We start from the raw sequence: 17445 nt of genomic DNA, 5'->3' as shown, positions 1-17445 counted from the left end.
GTCACTCGGGCTTTCCATTAAAAAAAATATTAACGCGATGCAGTATCAATAGCACTAAGTGCTCTTTGAACGTAGGACCACAAGGGAAAGGGGAATAGAGGACGTATGCCTCATTCCATTTGGAATAAATGTCCTCCAATTTTGATATGTTTTTCAACACAATATTTAGTAGAATATCTCAATTAAACAAGTGAGGATTTCTAAATATTAAATAGTACAGTTTTCATCAGTATTACTTTACTTTGGGTATGTACTATGTTGATCCTTTGATTAACTCGTAACTAAAAACAGGCAGCATAATCCTTTTTGGCTTGCAATGCAAAACACATGCAAACTCAACAAACCAGTCGTTATTGATATATTTAATCATCTCTATAATCTTATATGCTTGATATTAAATGTAACTGTTGATACCATAAGTTAAATTTTTTCTTTAAATTACCTGGGAGAATGTAATCTCATTTCAATTGTAAATTACAAATTCCATACAAAATTAATTTAGGAATTAACACAAAGGTTGTCTTAAAACTTATCGGAATAAGCTATAACTAACCTCTGATAAGCTATCATTCAACCTACATTTTCGTATTAAGAGTTTTTTTTTTTTTTTTTTTTTTCATATGAGGTAGAAATTCCAGCACATTTTTTTTCCGAAGATGCATTCTCAATAAGCTCTAAATTACACAAATTGGATAATAATTAGAAAACATAATTATTTGGTTTATCTCAGCTGTGCAATTCACATTTTCTGGAAGTTCATTTAAAAGACGCTGAGATATAACAGCAAAGAAATAAGGACAGCAAATTAAGCCAAAACCTGTTATTCGATATCCCTATTTCGCAGTTTGCTTTAATCTATTGTTCTTGGAAGATAAGAAACACAAATAATTAGAATCGTTTTCAGGAAATAATTTTCTATATCTGACGCAATACCTACGCAATGTTTAAAGAATGAACTAAAATTTGTCAGAATAATTTGAGCTAAATTAGGTATAGAAGAGCAAGAGCCATTTAACGATAGAAAAACAATCCACCTAATCGCACAATGGATGTTCTGCTGTAACGAGTTCTCACTGAGACCTTTCCCACTAATGACAACTTCATAAATTTGCTCTAATTTCTTATACAACCTGTTATATGTATAATGCATTTGAAAACATCGAATGTATTCTTCTTTGCTGCAAAAGGTTCTCCATTATATTAAATATTTTTTTTTATTTTATATGATCTGCCAAATGGAATATAATTAATTCAGTTGATGAATGATTAATATTCCAATATATTAAAATATGACTTATGCTTTCGTGTACGATTTCATTAATTCAATGAGCACATACACTGCAGTACTTCTATTTTATTATCAAAAAATTCTGCTTCTTACAAAGTTATTTATTTAACGACTAGGCTAATGATATTTGCCGGCTTCCTAGCCTAGGAGTAGCGCGTCTTCCCCGTGATCTGGGCGTCCCAAGTTAGAGTTCTAGTTCTGGCACGATTGTTCTTTACCCTGTGTTCTATCTGTGAGGTGTGTGAAAGAGTCCCCCCAAACCTGTTAAAAGGGATTGCGCAAGCGAGTGTGTGAGTGTCATCTTCGTATGAGCTAGAAGTCAAACTTCTGCTCTGGGATGTTCAGGGGCGTTTACCCTCAGAAGTTACTGTAACCCACAAACTCGGATTTGTCTATGACAAATGCCATAAGTAACAACTAATGATGTTTAACTTTTTGCTAGTTACACATCTCTGCCTCCCTCGGTGACTAATCATCTGCTTGGTTTGTCTAGTCGGAAATCAGCCACCATAATGTTGGGTGTGTGCTAGAAATGGCGTTAGTGGCGTTACGACTTTTAAAAAACAACATCATTAGAAAATTTTGAAGAGATTTCTTCAACTACAGTGTTCCGAGACGTCTATTCAGTCGAAAGATTAAGTATCAGCTTGATGAGCTGAAAGAGAGAAGGGTAAAAAGGGCAATGACCGTGATTTGATAGTTAAGCAAAATAAATGCTAAATAATTCAGTTTTTGTGATAAAAAAAATTGAAGTCTTAAAATCTATGAATTATAGATTTCAAGAGATGAAAGAAAGTACTTGTTTGGCCTTCGATAGCTCAGTTTTTAGAAAAAACTCATTCACATAAAAATGATACACAAACTCGTGGACTGTATCTCTCTTTGTTTATTCTCAACACTCCTGACACACCCTCTCTCTCGGGTTTTCACACACACTCTCCTGTATCTCTCGGGTTTACACACACACTCCAACGGTTATATGATTTCACCACTTGGTGGCGCTACAAATTTAGTTGGCGTCAACATTCCGCCCCCCTTGAAATATCATTTCAAAATCTCAACATTACAGAAATAAAAATTTAACACATTACTTAATTAGACAATGCAAAATTTCAACAATTATCTTGCACAAGATACAAAAAAATTACACTTTAAAAAAATTTGAATATTATATACAAAACATTTCTGAAAAGAAAATATATGCTATATTTCAATATGTACAATGAACAACTTAAATATACATTATATCATTTTAAATACTAAATATAATAATTACACTAGATATACATTGATTTTATTCACATGGTAACAAACAAATTTTTGAAATTGCTCTTTTCGTGACTCCTTGTGGAGTTTTTATAAGTACTACTCTGACTTTGCCGTCTGATCCATAAATTAAATCTTGTATTCTTCCCATTGTCCACTGGCAAGGGGGAAGATTATCATCCTTTAAAAGAACCAAAGAATCCTTTGAAATGTTTTGTTTCTCAAACTGCCATTTGTGTCTGGCTTGCAAATTATTTAAGTAATATAATTTCCATTTCTTCCAAATTGTTTGGACCATTTTGCTCAATCTTTGCCATTGAGATAAAAGATTATCTTTTCTCTCTGAATAATCTGGATCAAGAATACAATTTATGGGACGGCCGATTAAAAAATGGCCTGGGGTCAAAATTTCAAAATTGTTTGGATCTGATGACAAAGGTGTGAGTGGGCGACTGTTTAGAATACCTTCAATTTGAATAACAATAGTCAAAAACTGTTCCATTGTTAAACGCGCATTACCAACAACTCTCTTTAAATGGTGTTTGAAAGATTTAACACCCGCCTCCCATAAGCCAACGAAGTTAGGTGACCTTGGTGGAATAAATTTCCATGTCACTTGTTCAGTTGTTAAGTAATTAGCTAATGGCTCTGGGGGTCTACCAATCATATTTTGCAAACGTTTCAAATCTGAATTGGCCCCTTTGAAATTAGTTGCATTATCAGAACAGATAGAGGAACTAACACCTCTTCTGCTAAAAAAGCGCTTTAAAGTGGCAATCATTGCCTCTGCAGTTAAGTCAGTGACTATTTCCAAGTGGATTGCCTTAGTAGCAAAGCAAATGAAAACAGCCACATAACATTTTTGATAATTGCCTTTCCTCTGACCCTTGTATTTAATATAGAAAGGTCCACAAAACTCTATCCCGACATGAGTAAAAGGATAACTAGGTTTAACTCTATTGGTTGGGAGATTTCCCATAATTTGGGTTACCGTTCTAGGTTTAGTTTTAGCACAAATAACACAATCATGAATAATTTTTCTGGCCGTATTTCTGCCAGATAATGGCCAATATTCCCGTCTTACCAAATACAACAATGTTTGTGCACCAACATGCAATTATTTAAGATGAAAATATTGCATAACTAACAACGTGAATTTGTGATTCTTTGGAAGTAATATGGGAAACTTTTTATCATATGATAAATCAGAATTACTTAGTCTTCCTCCAACACGTAAGACACCGTTTGGGTCTAGAAATGGGTTCAAGCAACTTACCTCACTCTTATTAACATTTTCACCTTTTTTGAGGGCTTTTATTTCACAATTAAAGGCAGCTACCTGAAAAAGTTTGACTAAAGTTAACTTGGCCAACTGCAGTTCCTTGGTGGTTAAAGGACCTGACATTTTGCTCGAGTTTCTCAAGTTATTAATAAATCTGAAAATAAAGGCTAAAATTTTAATTATTTTATAAAACTTATTTGACACACTAAGTATATTATCTAAAAATGATGAGTCCACAGCTGAAATTAAACAGAAATTAGTCGGATTTTTGAGTTCTGCTAAATAAAGTTTCTCAGAAGAAACGTCCCTGTTCTGCACAGAACTGTCCAAAGAATCGTGGATGTCGTCGCAATCACCAGGAAAGTTCACAAGCAGTTCTTGGAGAAAGGTTGGACCAAACCACCATAAGTCACTTTGTTGCATTCTCGTTGGGTCAAGTCCTCTTGAAATGACGTCAGCGGGATTTTGTTCGGAAGGAACGTGATGTCACTGATTCATTTCTCTGGATTCTTGAATAGTAGCCACTCTGTTCGCAACAAATGTTTTTAAGTCTCGTGACTCTTTTCTCATCCACGAAAGCACGATTGTAGAGTCCGAATAATACGATACTGACGTAATATCCATTTTTAATGCATTTTTTACCTTCTGCATCAATTTGGTGAGCAGAACGGCACTGCATAATTCTAAACGAGGTATAGTTACCTGCTTGATTGGTGACACACGAGATTTACTCGCGATTAGCTTCACTTTCATTTCACCCGCTGAATCGACTGTTTTGGCGTAGATTGCAGCGCCATATGCCTTTTCAGACGCGTCACAGAATCCATGAAGCTCATTCACTTCCGCGTTTGGAATGACAATACATCTTTCTATGTTAAGGTCATTTAAGTTTCTTAAAGATGTTACAAACTCTTGCCATTCACTAGCTTCTTTCTCGGGAAGCATTTCACCCCAATCGATCTTGAGCAACCACAATTGTTGCATGAATATTTTTGCCTTCGTGATCACTGGCCCAAGTAACCCAAGTGGATCAAAAAGTCGGGCGATAATGGATAAGACCGACCTTTTGGTAGTATGGGCATTATGCTGTAAATCTACTTTAAAGGTAAAGCAGTCAGTTTTAGCCTTCCAGGCAATCCCTAAAGTCTTAATTTCATCTGTAGATGAGAACTCATACTCTTTCTCCGTAGCAGGAATAAGCTCGGAAGTATTTCCACACCACTTGTGTAATGACATCTGGGCAGTTTTTAGAATGCCAACAAGTTCATGTTGCAAAGTTTTTGTCTCTTCCAATGTACTCGCTCCACTTAAAACGTCGTCCATATAAAAATCATGGCACAAGACTGATGCAGCACTTGGAAAGTTTTTTCCCTCGTCAATGGAAATTTGCTTACAGTGTTCTCATGGCTAGATATGGAGCACTAACCGTTCCGTAGGTAACCGTATTTAGCTGATACGTTTTAACGGGCTCATTAGCTCCCTCTTTCCATAAAATTCTTTGTAGATTTCTTTGACTCTCATCTATATTGATCATACGATACATCTGACGAATATCTGCAGTAAATGCAAATATATGTTTTCTGAATCTAATTAGCAATGTAAATAGATCGTCTTGAATCACTCCGCTGTTATACTGAATTGAGTTGAGCGATTTTCCACTACTAGTCAAGGTGGACGCATTAAACACAGTACGTAGTTTAGTCGTCGTTTTTTGAGGCCTATAGATGCCATGATGAGGCATATAATATGTCACTTCAGGTTCAACACTTTCATCTTGTATCTCGCTCATGTGGCCTAACTCCTCATACTCCTTCAGAAAATCAGAATACAGTTTCAGATATTTTTGGTCTCTAGACAGGCCAGTCCACAGCGATTCGAGTCGTTTTAGAGCAATATCCCTTGAATTCCCTAGACATGACCAATGCTCTTTAAATGGCATCGCCACAGTATATTTTCCTGTCTCATCTCTTCTATGTGTTCGCGCATAATGCTCCTCACAAATAGCATTCTCTTTACTTTTAGGTAATTCATTACCCATTTCCTCAATCTCCCAAAATTTTCTCAAGTCTGAATTTAATTCTTCTGCTCCACGTATTAAACCGCAATAGTTAGAATTTAATTTAACTGAACTCGAAACGCTACCTCCTACAATATACCCAAATACAGAGTCCTGTAACGTCAAATTCTCATTTTTAGCATTTAATTTTCCCGGCTTTATTATTTCATAAAAGTATTCAGCGCCAATTAAAATATCTATTTTGCCCGGAATATTAAAATTAGGGTCCGCAAGGTCAATTGATTCTGGCATATTTACACGCATATCTATCATCTTATTCGGTATTAAATCCGTTATTTTTGATACCACTAACATTGAAATATTTCTTTCGAAACTTTTATTTTTATTAGCCACAATTGCTGTAACTCTGCGATTAACTACAAGCGAGGCATTATTAATACAAGAAATAGATTGATTTATTTTTTCACTTTGGAGTTCTAGCCTCTGCATACAATTCTGATTCATGAGGCAGCACTGTGAGCCGTTATCCAAAAGGCACCTTACTTCCTGCCATTGCGAACATCTGTCTTTTATCAAACATCTTAAGGTGGGTTCAGACGAGGCTTATTATTGCGCGCAATAGAAGGTCACGCCTACTTCAGGAAAATCACGTGACTGCAACGGGACAATGGCAAATGGTTGTCCCGTCGGGACAACTATTAGCCATTGTCCCATCAACGTTGTCTCAACTGTTCACACGGGGACAATAGAGGGACAACAGTAGAGAGACAACGATTGCGCGCAATAAAAAGCCTCGTGTGAACCCACCTTTACAGTCGACAAAACAACATTCTTGTTTACGGTTAGATTTGTTGCGACGAAAGTCGGACCCCACTCCCTGGGGGAAACCGAACCCTGTTCCGAATTTCTCCCCTCCGATTGCGACTTATTTATGACTTCGGCGGTTTTTACATTCGTAGACGAAACATTTTTTGCTTCTTTCGAAAAGTGTATTAACTTGTTGTGAGCTTTGCACAGAAACAATTTCTAAACGAACACTTTTTAACGCTGCAATTAGGCGATAAACATTTGAAGCAGACGTTTTTATTTTTTACTACCTCTACGCGTTCAAGAACCGAAAGTCTCTTAAATTGAGGACAAGCATACAAAGGATGATTCTCGCCTTTTAGACATAAATCGCAATTTTTATTTTTCATCTCATTGAAAAATACTTTTGATGCTGGTTTAAATTTATTGCTATAATTTTGCCCTCTTCTCATCTCATTAATGGTTTTGCCTTTGGAAGCAAAATAAAGATCACATTCTTTTCCTAACTCGAGAGGTGTAAACCACTTTTGATTTTGCCTAATATTAATATGAGTTGCTGTTTCTTTATCCAGCGTTTGGAATAATTTATCCGAAACTATCAATTGTTTTAGGGTCTCAAAATCTTTAACACCCCTTAATTTTAAATAATATTCAAAACTCGTCATTAAGCGTGACGCGAATTGCACATGAGTTTCATTATCTCTAGTAGCGTATCTAAAATTCTCTAAAACTGCTTGCCCTGTTGGCTCGAATTCTCTTAGTACAATTGATTTAATTTCTTCATAATTATTTAAGTCTTTCTCAGCAATATAAGTTAGGATATTCGAAGCTCTTTCTCCTAATAAATTTAATAAAATCTCAGCTTTAAATTTTTCAGGAACCTTTTTAGTATTAAGTGCTCTCTCTAACGAAGTAAAAAAGAAACCCCAATCCTGAGCTTTGCTCGGTGGTTTAATGCACAATATTCTCACAGACTTTAATAAGCTATCCAGAGACTCTTCTGGTTCGGTTTTACGCTCTACATTAACGGAAGTCTGAGTACTATTTTCATTAGCCCTTAATTGCGCTAATTGTAATTTTATTTTAGCTCTCTCTAATCTAAGACGCTCTAGTTCTATTTCACTATCCTGATCGGATTTTTGGTTTTTATTCCCTATTATTTGATCTACAGCATCTTTAACAACTTCGTTGTCATTTTGTACACATCACTCTCCTCAATTAAACGTATTATTTCACTCTTTTTCATGCCTTCCGCAACAACCAAACCTATCTCCTCGTCAACGAGTTTTAATTCATCTTTCTTTAATTTTGCTAAATCCGCCATTTTAAATATATAATTTAAAATAACTCAAGAGAATAATATTATCACAATTTTATTCTAAACTCATTAAAACAAAATTAACTTCGTCTCGGAATATTAATTACACTCTCATCAAAAACAAATGAACTTCATCTAGGGAATTTAATTATGACTCATTAAAAACAAAATTAACTTCATCTCGGGAAATTAATTATGACTCATTAAAAACAAAATTAACTTCATCTCGGGAAATTAATTAGTTAATAACTCAAAGGATAATACTGCCCATACCTCTTTGCTGGGACTGCTGTCACTCGAGACCAGTTATCCACAATAGAATTCTCATTCTTGGTATTTTCGCACCAATTTCATCATCATCGACGATATCTCCACTAATAAATCACACATTTCAAATGATGAATCACTATACAATAGATGCATAGACGTCTCCGGCTAACTGGACCATGTTTGGCCTTCGATAGCTCAGTTTTTAGAAAAAAAACTCATTCACATAAAAATGATACACAAACTCGTGGACTGTATCTCCCTTTGTTTATTCTCAACACTCCTGACACACCCTCTCTCTCGGGTTTTCACACACACTCTCCTGTATCTCTCGGGTTTACACACACACTCTCCTGTATCTCTCGGGTTTACACACACACTCCAACGGTTATATGATTTCACCACTTGGTGGCGCTACAAATTTAGTTGGCGTCAACAGTACTAAATACTAACCATTCTTATAAATATCAAAATATCAATTTAAACGGGTTTAAATTGATATATAATTCAATAAGATATAATTAATAATATTATACAATTACATAAAACATAAATACTATTTATATTCAATAATATATCATTATCATAAATAATATTATATAAATTGATATATTATTCAATAACAAGTAGTTATTTTATTACATTATTACATTTTTACCTTTTGTCTTCGTTTTGTCATATATATTCGTAAGTATATACTAAAATATCTTTTATAGAGATTTAATTATAGTCATTAGCTTTTTTTCTACAAAGATGTGATAAGGGTTGTATCAATTCTTAAGATTCAGTATGTGTTGATTTGTTTTTACTAAAAGTTTTAGTATTTTACAGTTACAGAAAGTTTTAATATTTTACACTTACTAAAAGTTGAATATTTGGCTATTTTTTTTCTAGTGACTCAAGGTTTGAGAAAATTTTAACGTATTGCCCTAATTCGAAGCTTATCACCATAGAGGACACGACCCACCTGGTACTGCTCGAGAAAGTCGATGAGTTTGTGGATGTTGTGCATGATTTCCTTACTCCGGTCTGAAGAGCGTATTTAACTTTGATAATGAAAGCACAACTGGCTTGAACAATAGTAGAAAATACTTTAAGAAATAGTTTAAAAAAATAAATTAATAGATTTAGTATCATAAGTGACACCTCATTATGGATGCTCTGTGGGACTTAAAATATGATATCCCTTCACATTTTTGTAATGCATGCTTACAATAAAGTTTAACTTATAATTTGAAATACAGTGGATTCTCTATTTTTACAAATAACTGAATCTTCATAAAGAAAATCTCATAACAGTGTTTAATAACGAAATAATGATTCAGGTATTAATTAAAATTATTAAGATGGCTTTCGTTTTTTAAAGGAAGCTGTTTAAAAGAAATTAGTGAAAATACCTATAGTTATAACTTAAACCTGCATTGGCAGGTTTATTATTTGTATCAAAATTTCAAAATAACATACGAGCTTCTATATTTCTAGCACTTTGAAATAAAAGACAGCAGTTGAACAAATTATAGTTTTAGAGTAGCAACAATAGCGATTCAATCACTGATTAATAAAAATTATACATTTACCAATTTTGTTAAGATTATGCAAAATATCAATAATTAAACAAACGAAATGAAATTTTCAAAATGATTATTTTTTTAAGAGTACTATAGATGAAAATTTATCTTCAAAGTCAGAAAAGGAAGTAGTGAAGCTATCAGTGTTTCTAATCAGCTTATCATTTATCTTGTTGAGCTAATAGAGGATATTTAGGAGAGGAGGTGAAAAGGTTTACTTTCAAATAAATGGCGATACCATAATTAAAGTTCAGTGATGATTACATCATGAAGTTGCAAGTACGAGCTTGATAATAGTATTACTAAAACGAATGATCGATTGAAGTACAAGGATTTAAGATTTGGCGCAGTAAAGCAATTAACAACGATTAAAGTAACAAAAAGATTCATTTTGTGTTTGAAATAAAACGCGAAAAATAAATCATTCATTTTTTTTCGCCTCTTCATTATATTTTATTGTAAAATGTAACGAAATGTTTTAATGTTTAGTCTTCATGACGCCCCCTAAAAATGGTACTTGGGCCATCTATACCCTCTTTTGCCCTCCCACCACTATCCAGCTTATAACAATATGTTAAAATGTTTTGCAATATTATTATTATAATGTACAGTATTAAGAACATTGAACAACCTTGTGTGAATATTGAGTAATATCTTTGTTAAACATGATTTGCCAAAAAATTATGCACTGAAAGCAATTTAGCTGGTAGTGAAATAAATCCTCGTCTTCTTTTCAATTGCGAGAAAAGAGAAAGTAGACAAACTAGGCCATAAAAATTTTATAAGCAGACAGTAGGTATTAATACGATTTTAATCCAAATCTCTTGTCACTTTAAATCAAAGGTTCAACTTAATTTGGCAAAATTCTAGTTAATGTGCCCTTATTTCACCAAAGATGCAAACAGTACAAAATTGCCAATCAAGATGGCTAAACATAATACTATGAAACAATTATAGTTACCCACCATTTTTATTAAAATTATAAGATTTAATAACTACGATTGTTTTATCTAGGAGCACTTTCTTTTAAATCTTAATGGATCACAAGTTCTCAATCTTCTTTGAATTCTTAAATAACGAAATTTTGGGAAACTGGCTGCGCAGTTCTATATTTTAGACAGTAAAATTCGAACACACGATGCCTTCAGCAGAATTTTTTCCAACTTAAAAAAATATCCTTAATTAATATCACTAACACTGGGAGGGGGAACTTAGTAGTTTCGCTAGCTCATCAAAGTTAAGGATTCTGAGAATAACAAAAACAGCACAAGGAAAAAAGAAAGCACCGGTTCCTAATTGCTTCATTACTAGAGACTGGCGCTCTTTTTAAGAAGAAATTTGTAGGAATAAATATACTTACTCGGTTCAATTAATTTTTCGTTCAAGCAGAGTACGATTTCCATATAAATAGCAAAATTTTTCATATATATTTCGAAATATATATATCGAACTTACAAAATATAATATTCTTCATAATATTTTTCATCATAATATTTCTGATTATTTCAATTATCAGACATCGGATTATTAGATATTTACATACTTACAAACAGTGAATAAACACAGAAAATCTACGAAAAGAACAACTTGCAAAGAATTACATTAGAATGTTATGATAATATTAAAATGAAAAACTGTGAAATAAAAACAAACGATTCAAAAAGCTCAAGCAGATGTTTTTAGTTTCAGTTCTTCCAAAATTCGTAAACAGACGATTTTAATTAGAATAATATATTTCAGTAAGAATTGTAAAAGGATAAATATTATATTTGATTAGTTCGCTTTAAAAATAACACTGAATGTTTTATCAGCAGTTAAAATATTTTCAATCATCAAACGCAATTTAAATTCTTTAATTCATGTTTATTTGTCGATTTTTTTTTAAATTTTCATTTTTTGCAAAATTGTTATAGTAGATGTACAACTCAACAAGCGAAAAAAATTGTAAACAAATTAGCATTAGAGTTACTAGAAAAATTATTCCGCTGGTTTTTTTTATTTGTCACCATATTGGCAACAATCTCGGAGGTAGACCAAACTAGGATTTAACCAAAGAAATTTAGCTGGCTGGAAAATAAGTCATCTCCTATTCTACTGCGAGAAAAAAAAATGTGAAGGTGAATTGGTCAGAAAAATTTTAAAAATAGAAAGTGGGTATTAATCAGAATATATCAAAAATCTTATGCCATTTTAAATCAAATGTTTAGTTTAATTTATCTATTTTAACATCCTACTTGGAAGCCACGCGAGGGCTATGTCTAGAGAGTCGGATTTCCAGTCAGATGATGAAGGTGAAACCTATCCTGCTTATACTTAAAACAATATCATGTATATGAAACAAAAGGGCTAATCAAATAATGCATTATATTGCTTTGTATTTAATTAGAAATATTTCCAGGATTTTTTTTTACAAGCAACCTTGTGAGTGATATTTTAACTGCAAAAACTTTTCTATCTGCACGAAAGACTAAGATTTTGATTAGTGAGACCAGTTCCTTCAGGAAGCTCAAGAAGAGGTTCCCCGATTAAGAATACAATAATTCAGATTAACCATAGAATTATTATTCGGAATAATATTCAAAATAAAAAAAGAGTAAAAATATATAAACAAGTTTGCGGTCTCGTGGCTCAAACTAATGACCTGCAAAAATCTTTTATTCGTTTTGTCGCTGTAGCCACCAAACCACGTATTCCTTGAGCAGAGAAGGGATCTTTCATTCTTAATACGACAATCCAAATTTCAAGTTCGGTATGAATCTGGTCTAAAAGCACAATGCTAAGAATAGGAATGACTTCTACGCATGTGCTTGAACTAGACACTTAAAATTTCAAATAAATCTATAAATATTTTAACGAAATATTTGATTTTTTAATTATAAGAATTGGAATAATTTAGAGTAACCATAGAATTATTATACGGAATAATATTCAAAATAATAAAAAAGAATATATATATATTATATAAAACAAATTTGCAGTTTCGAGGCTCTATCTAAGGACCCGTAAAAATCGTTGATTCGCCCTGTCGCTCTTGCCAGTAAGCCATATACCCCTTAAGTGGCTGATTTTTGCACTGCACTTTGAGATCAGAAGCTCATAATATTTCAAACTAGTAATGCTTAATCGTATTACGAATCTTGGACCCTTCCGGCGGTTGTGTAAAGCTTCCCTGGAGGATAGAGCGACACGACTTTTTACTGCTTTTTGCCGGTCTACAGTTCGAGTTTCACTACCGACGAATAGTTATATATATATATATATTCTTTTCTTTTCTAAATTTCTTTCAATATTATTCTGAATCCTATTTCCATGGTTACTCTGAATTAATTCTTAGACTTCGAAAATGAAATTTTTCGTCGAAATATCTAAAAATTTAATTGAAATTTTTAGTGACATGATCTTGCACATGCTCAGAAATCGTTCCTATTTTTGTCATTTTCCTTTTAGACCAGAGGCCCATTGTATTTCCAAGATAGGAGTTATGAATTTTATATAGAACATTAGCCCTGGTGGCTTTCTTTGAAGGTGTGACTGGATGAATATAACGGTCGCTTTTCCTTTTTGTTTTTCGAGGTCCTCAGTTCGAATGTCGGAGCCGATGAAAAGTTTTATTTTTGTTATTTTGAATATTATACTCTAACGGTATTTTGAATCATTTGTACAATTTTGTAATACCGTTTTTTCGGTATTCACTAGAAATTTTTAAAATTGTCTCCACTATATGTCCAGGCATCGTGAACATAGCTAAATAGTATACGTTTTTATTTTTATGTCTTCCTAACGGGCGAAATTAATGGCTTAAATCTAAATTAGCGAAACATGGATTATTGTATTCATAACGACTGATGGAGCAACAGTTATGAAAAAAGTTGGAAAGTTAAATGTGCAAATCAGCAACTGTGCTATGCACATGGAATTCAATTAGGAATAGAAGATGTATTATACCAAAAAAAAAAATAAAGAACAGAAGAATCCAAATACTGTGGATATAGAAAATTCGGATTCCAACTCTAAAGAGAGTAAGAGTGAGAGTGAAATTGACAATGAAGATGATGACAATGTAATTGTTGAAGAAGATATTGCTAATGAGGATGAAATATTAACCCATCAAGAATTGCTTCCCATAATTTCTTATAATTTATAAAGTAAAGTAAATGTATACTAACTAAAAATAAAACAGAATATATATTAATATTAGATTCTAAAACACATTGGCACAGTTTACTCCGAATGATGGAACGATTTTTGTAACTGAGAAATCCAATTCAAAAAGCAATAATCGACTTAAACCTGTAAATTAATTTTTCAGATAGTGAATTCGACTTAATATCCAGAACTATATCAGTTCTACTTCCAATAAAACTGACTATTGAGGCATTATGTGGGAGAGATTCTAATTTATTAACAGCTAATTCAACAATGAATATCATGTTGTAGTCACTGAAAGAACAGCACACATCACTATCTGAAGAATTATATATTATATTGAAAAATCGCACAGAAGAAATGCATACCGAAATAGAAAATGTCTTATGGTATTTACATAATTATAATAATTTTAAAAAATGAAAATGAAAAAGAAGAAAAGAAAGTAACCAATTCAAATCTGAATAGGTTCATAGTAAATTTTCTTAAAATTTTATATTCACAAACCTATCCATATTCAGAACAATTCAGTTCAGCTATCGAAGACTATAATTAGGGATGATGAATATTTTACGAGCGGTTATAACGTAACCAATATCAAAAAGTCACAAATACAAATGATCAATACTTTTCAAAGAGGGGTGGGATTCAAATCCTTGATACGATCTTACTGGTGATATTTCGATTACAGGTTTTGGATCACGATAGAAAGTAATAATCGATACGATATAACTGAAATTTGCCGGAGCGGTGACTTCACTGGAAAGTAACAATCGATACAATCTGTACAATGGAAGCTCTCGAAAGAAATCTGTGAATGGATTGAAAAGTGAACGGACCGGTTATTGAAATTATCGTATCATTGAATTGCATATCACTGAAATTTATCGGAGCGGTGATTTCACCGGAAAGTGCGAAGTCACCGCTCCACTTTACAGGAGTGACTTCCGATATTCGCATATGATGATGCACTATTCCATACAGATTATTTTTAATTGCTCGTGACATGATTGACTTTGATTACATATATTCTGTTTACTGCTGGCGCCATCTATTGGTAGAATATAGAACTAAAGTAAACATTTTAAAGAAATTACATATATTTTTAATTCACCTTTTCCAGAAAATGGTTCACTCCAATAAATAAATAGTTTTGAGAAAAAAAAATTAAGAAGTAAGTTGAAACAGATAAATTAATTCGATCACACGTTATTTAAATTAGTAAATTAAGTATTAATTACAATTAATAAATTTTATATTTAATATTAAGTAATAAATTTTAATTAATAATATGATTGAAATAACAGATATTTGGAACACATATTTAAAAATAACAATAGCAATATTATTTGTTATTCAAAAAATCGTGGATTATGCATCTCTAATTATGATGGCACTAATGTCGATAGTGGAAAGGAATTGTGTCTTGAACAAAAATGAGAATTAGCGATAAATAAAAAAATTTAAAGGAACCAAAATACGATACAGAAATCAGCTATATCCAAAACCATCCGACAAGAAATCGATTTATTTGAAGATGGGAGATTTAAAGGTAAATACTTGGAAAAATTATATCGCGCATTGCTAACAGTACCACCAACTAGCGTAGATGCCGAAAGAGCGTTTTCGACAGCTGGTCATTTTTGCACAAAATTACTTTTCAGGCTTAATGACAATACAATTGATGCATTATGTTTTTTTAAGATCACATTTCAAAAATTTGTAATAGTAACCACAGACTGAATAGTGATATTTACACTATTTTTGTGATTTAAATAAATAAGATGTTCCTTTACTTTTTTGTGATTCTTTATATACTATTATAATTTATAAGTTACAAATTATTTTTTGTGATGTTTACACTCTCTAATAAAACTGGCAAATAAAACAAAGAAACTCCTGCGTTTTCTTTCCTTTTCTAAAATTTCTAATACCGGTATTGAAACCGGTATCCCGGTATTAAGATCTAAAAAAATACCGAACACCAATACTGAAATTTTGGTCCGATATTGCAATCCCTACCTGAAACCCTACGGCTTACAAGCCGAGACCTTACCACCAGGCCACCGCTGCCCCTTACGGCAATTGTGGAATCAGAATACAAGGTTATTTCCTTGTTTACTAGCTTGGATAGCAGGAGGCAAGCCGAAAGTTCCAACCGGGGAATAGATAGCCTTTAGCGGTGCTACCTTTGATTTACTACATAGATGTCAGTTTTGGGTATCAATCTTTGCGTGAATAGAAACATACTACAGCTGCAAATCCTTTTTCTGAGGCATCGGCAAATCAAAGAAGCGCAATTCTTCCAAGATGCTTTAATAGAACAAATCTTGGGATTTTAAGTTATTCTAAATCCGGTAAGGATTGGTCAAATGAAGTCCATTCGTTGGAAACTGCTATAGGTAGTTCCTCATGTCAATATAACTTAAAAAGCCATAATTTTTGCATGAAGAATTTGGCTTTACTTATTACAGGTCCTAAAAGACCAAGAGGGTCAAATAGGCATGCAATCTGAGAGAGGACATCTCTCTTTGGTAAGAAGAGAAACTTTGAAACCAAAGGTGTCTGTGGAACTATTCCACATAACATCCAAAGTTTTTACTGTTTCTTTAGATAACTTATCGAAATTTAAGTCAGAAAACTCATTATTTGCATGTGAGAAGCACCATTTGTGCAAACTCATTCCTGCGCTTTTAAAGAGAATGGCCGCTGTGTGTATGCTGTCCTGACTTTAGACATTGTACCTCTAGAAACGCCTAAAAGTTGGGATGTTTCGGACTCACTTGCTCTAGCTAGAGGGGTTCCTACAATTTAACCTCTTTGAAAATCTGAGAGGTCCGACATTTTGCGCTTTTGAAAAAAATCCAAGAATTACAGAACTTTAATAAAGCTAACACATACTACCAGAATATATGCATTGCTATTTATAAAAAAAACTGTGGGCTATTATTATATTTTAATGCTTACGAAGCGCATTCAAAAATGTCACTTTTATTCATAGGTGTTTTCATTATTTTGATATTTCATTATTTCGACCACCTGTATTTCAAACATGCACGCACATGCGCCGCCGCTTGCATATACACACATAGACTGTTTGCTCTAACCGCAGCTCTAACAACGGTTTCTAATCTGTTACAGATTCTCAAAGACGTGAAATTGGGAAAGATTCTTTAAATGACGGAAAAATTCCTATTTTGTGCTTGAGACAATAAATGTATTCCTCGAAAGTTTGGAAATCTACAATCCGTCTATGGTATTAATCATTTTTAATCATTAAATCATTTCATCATTGAATTTTTCTTAGTACTGTAATTAATATTTTAAACTAAAAATAATGATACGACATTCATCTTCGATTAATTCAAATGAGTCAAGAAGCATTAAAATTCATTATTTTAGACAATTTTTCAATAAATTCTTAATGAGAGTGATATTAAGGATTTATTTGCAAATCAATATTATGTATTGTTATAGTAATGAACT

At 32.8% G+C, this 17445-nt stretch overlaps 1 protein-coding gene across 1 annotated transcript in view; it reads left to right on the top strand.

The window, feature by feature from the left end:
- Positions 1–9448, top strand: part of LOC129961645 (protein ABHD11-like) — a 31998-nt gene extending 22550 nt beyond the window's left edge. Inside the window, exon 6 of the mRNA XM_056075171.1 lies at positions 9140–9448. Coding sequence (XP_055931146.1) covers positions 9140–9278 — 139 coding nt within the window. The 3' untranslated portion in view covers positions 9279–9448. The remainder of the gene's footprint in view (positions 1–9139) is intronic.
- Positions 9449–17445: the final 7997 nt, after the last annotated feature.

The sequence above is a fragment of the Argiope bruennichi genome, chromosome 2 (assembly GCF_947563725.1).
Source record: "Argiope bruennichi chromosome 2, qqArgBrue1.1, whole genome shotgun sequence".
In the NCBI taxonomy this organism is placed as follows: domain Eukaryota; kingdom Metazoa; phylum Arthropoda; class Arachnida; order Araneae; family Araneidae; genus Argiope; species Argiope bruennichi.
The sequence above is the reverse complement of the archived record's forward strand: the minus strand, read 5'-3'. Positions and strand labels throughout refer to the sequence as shown.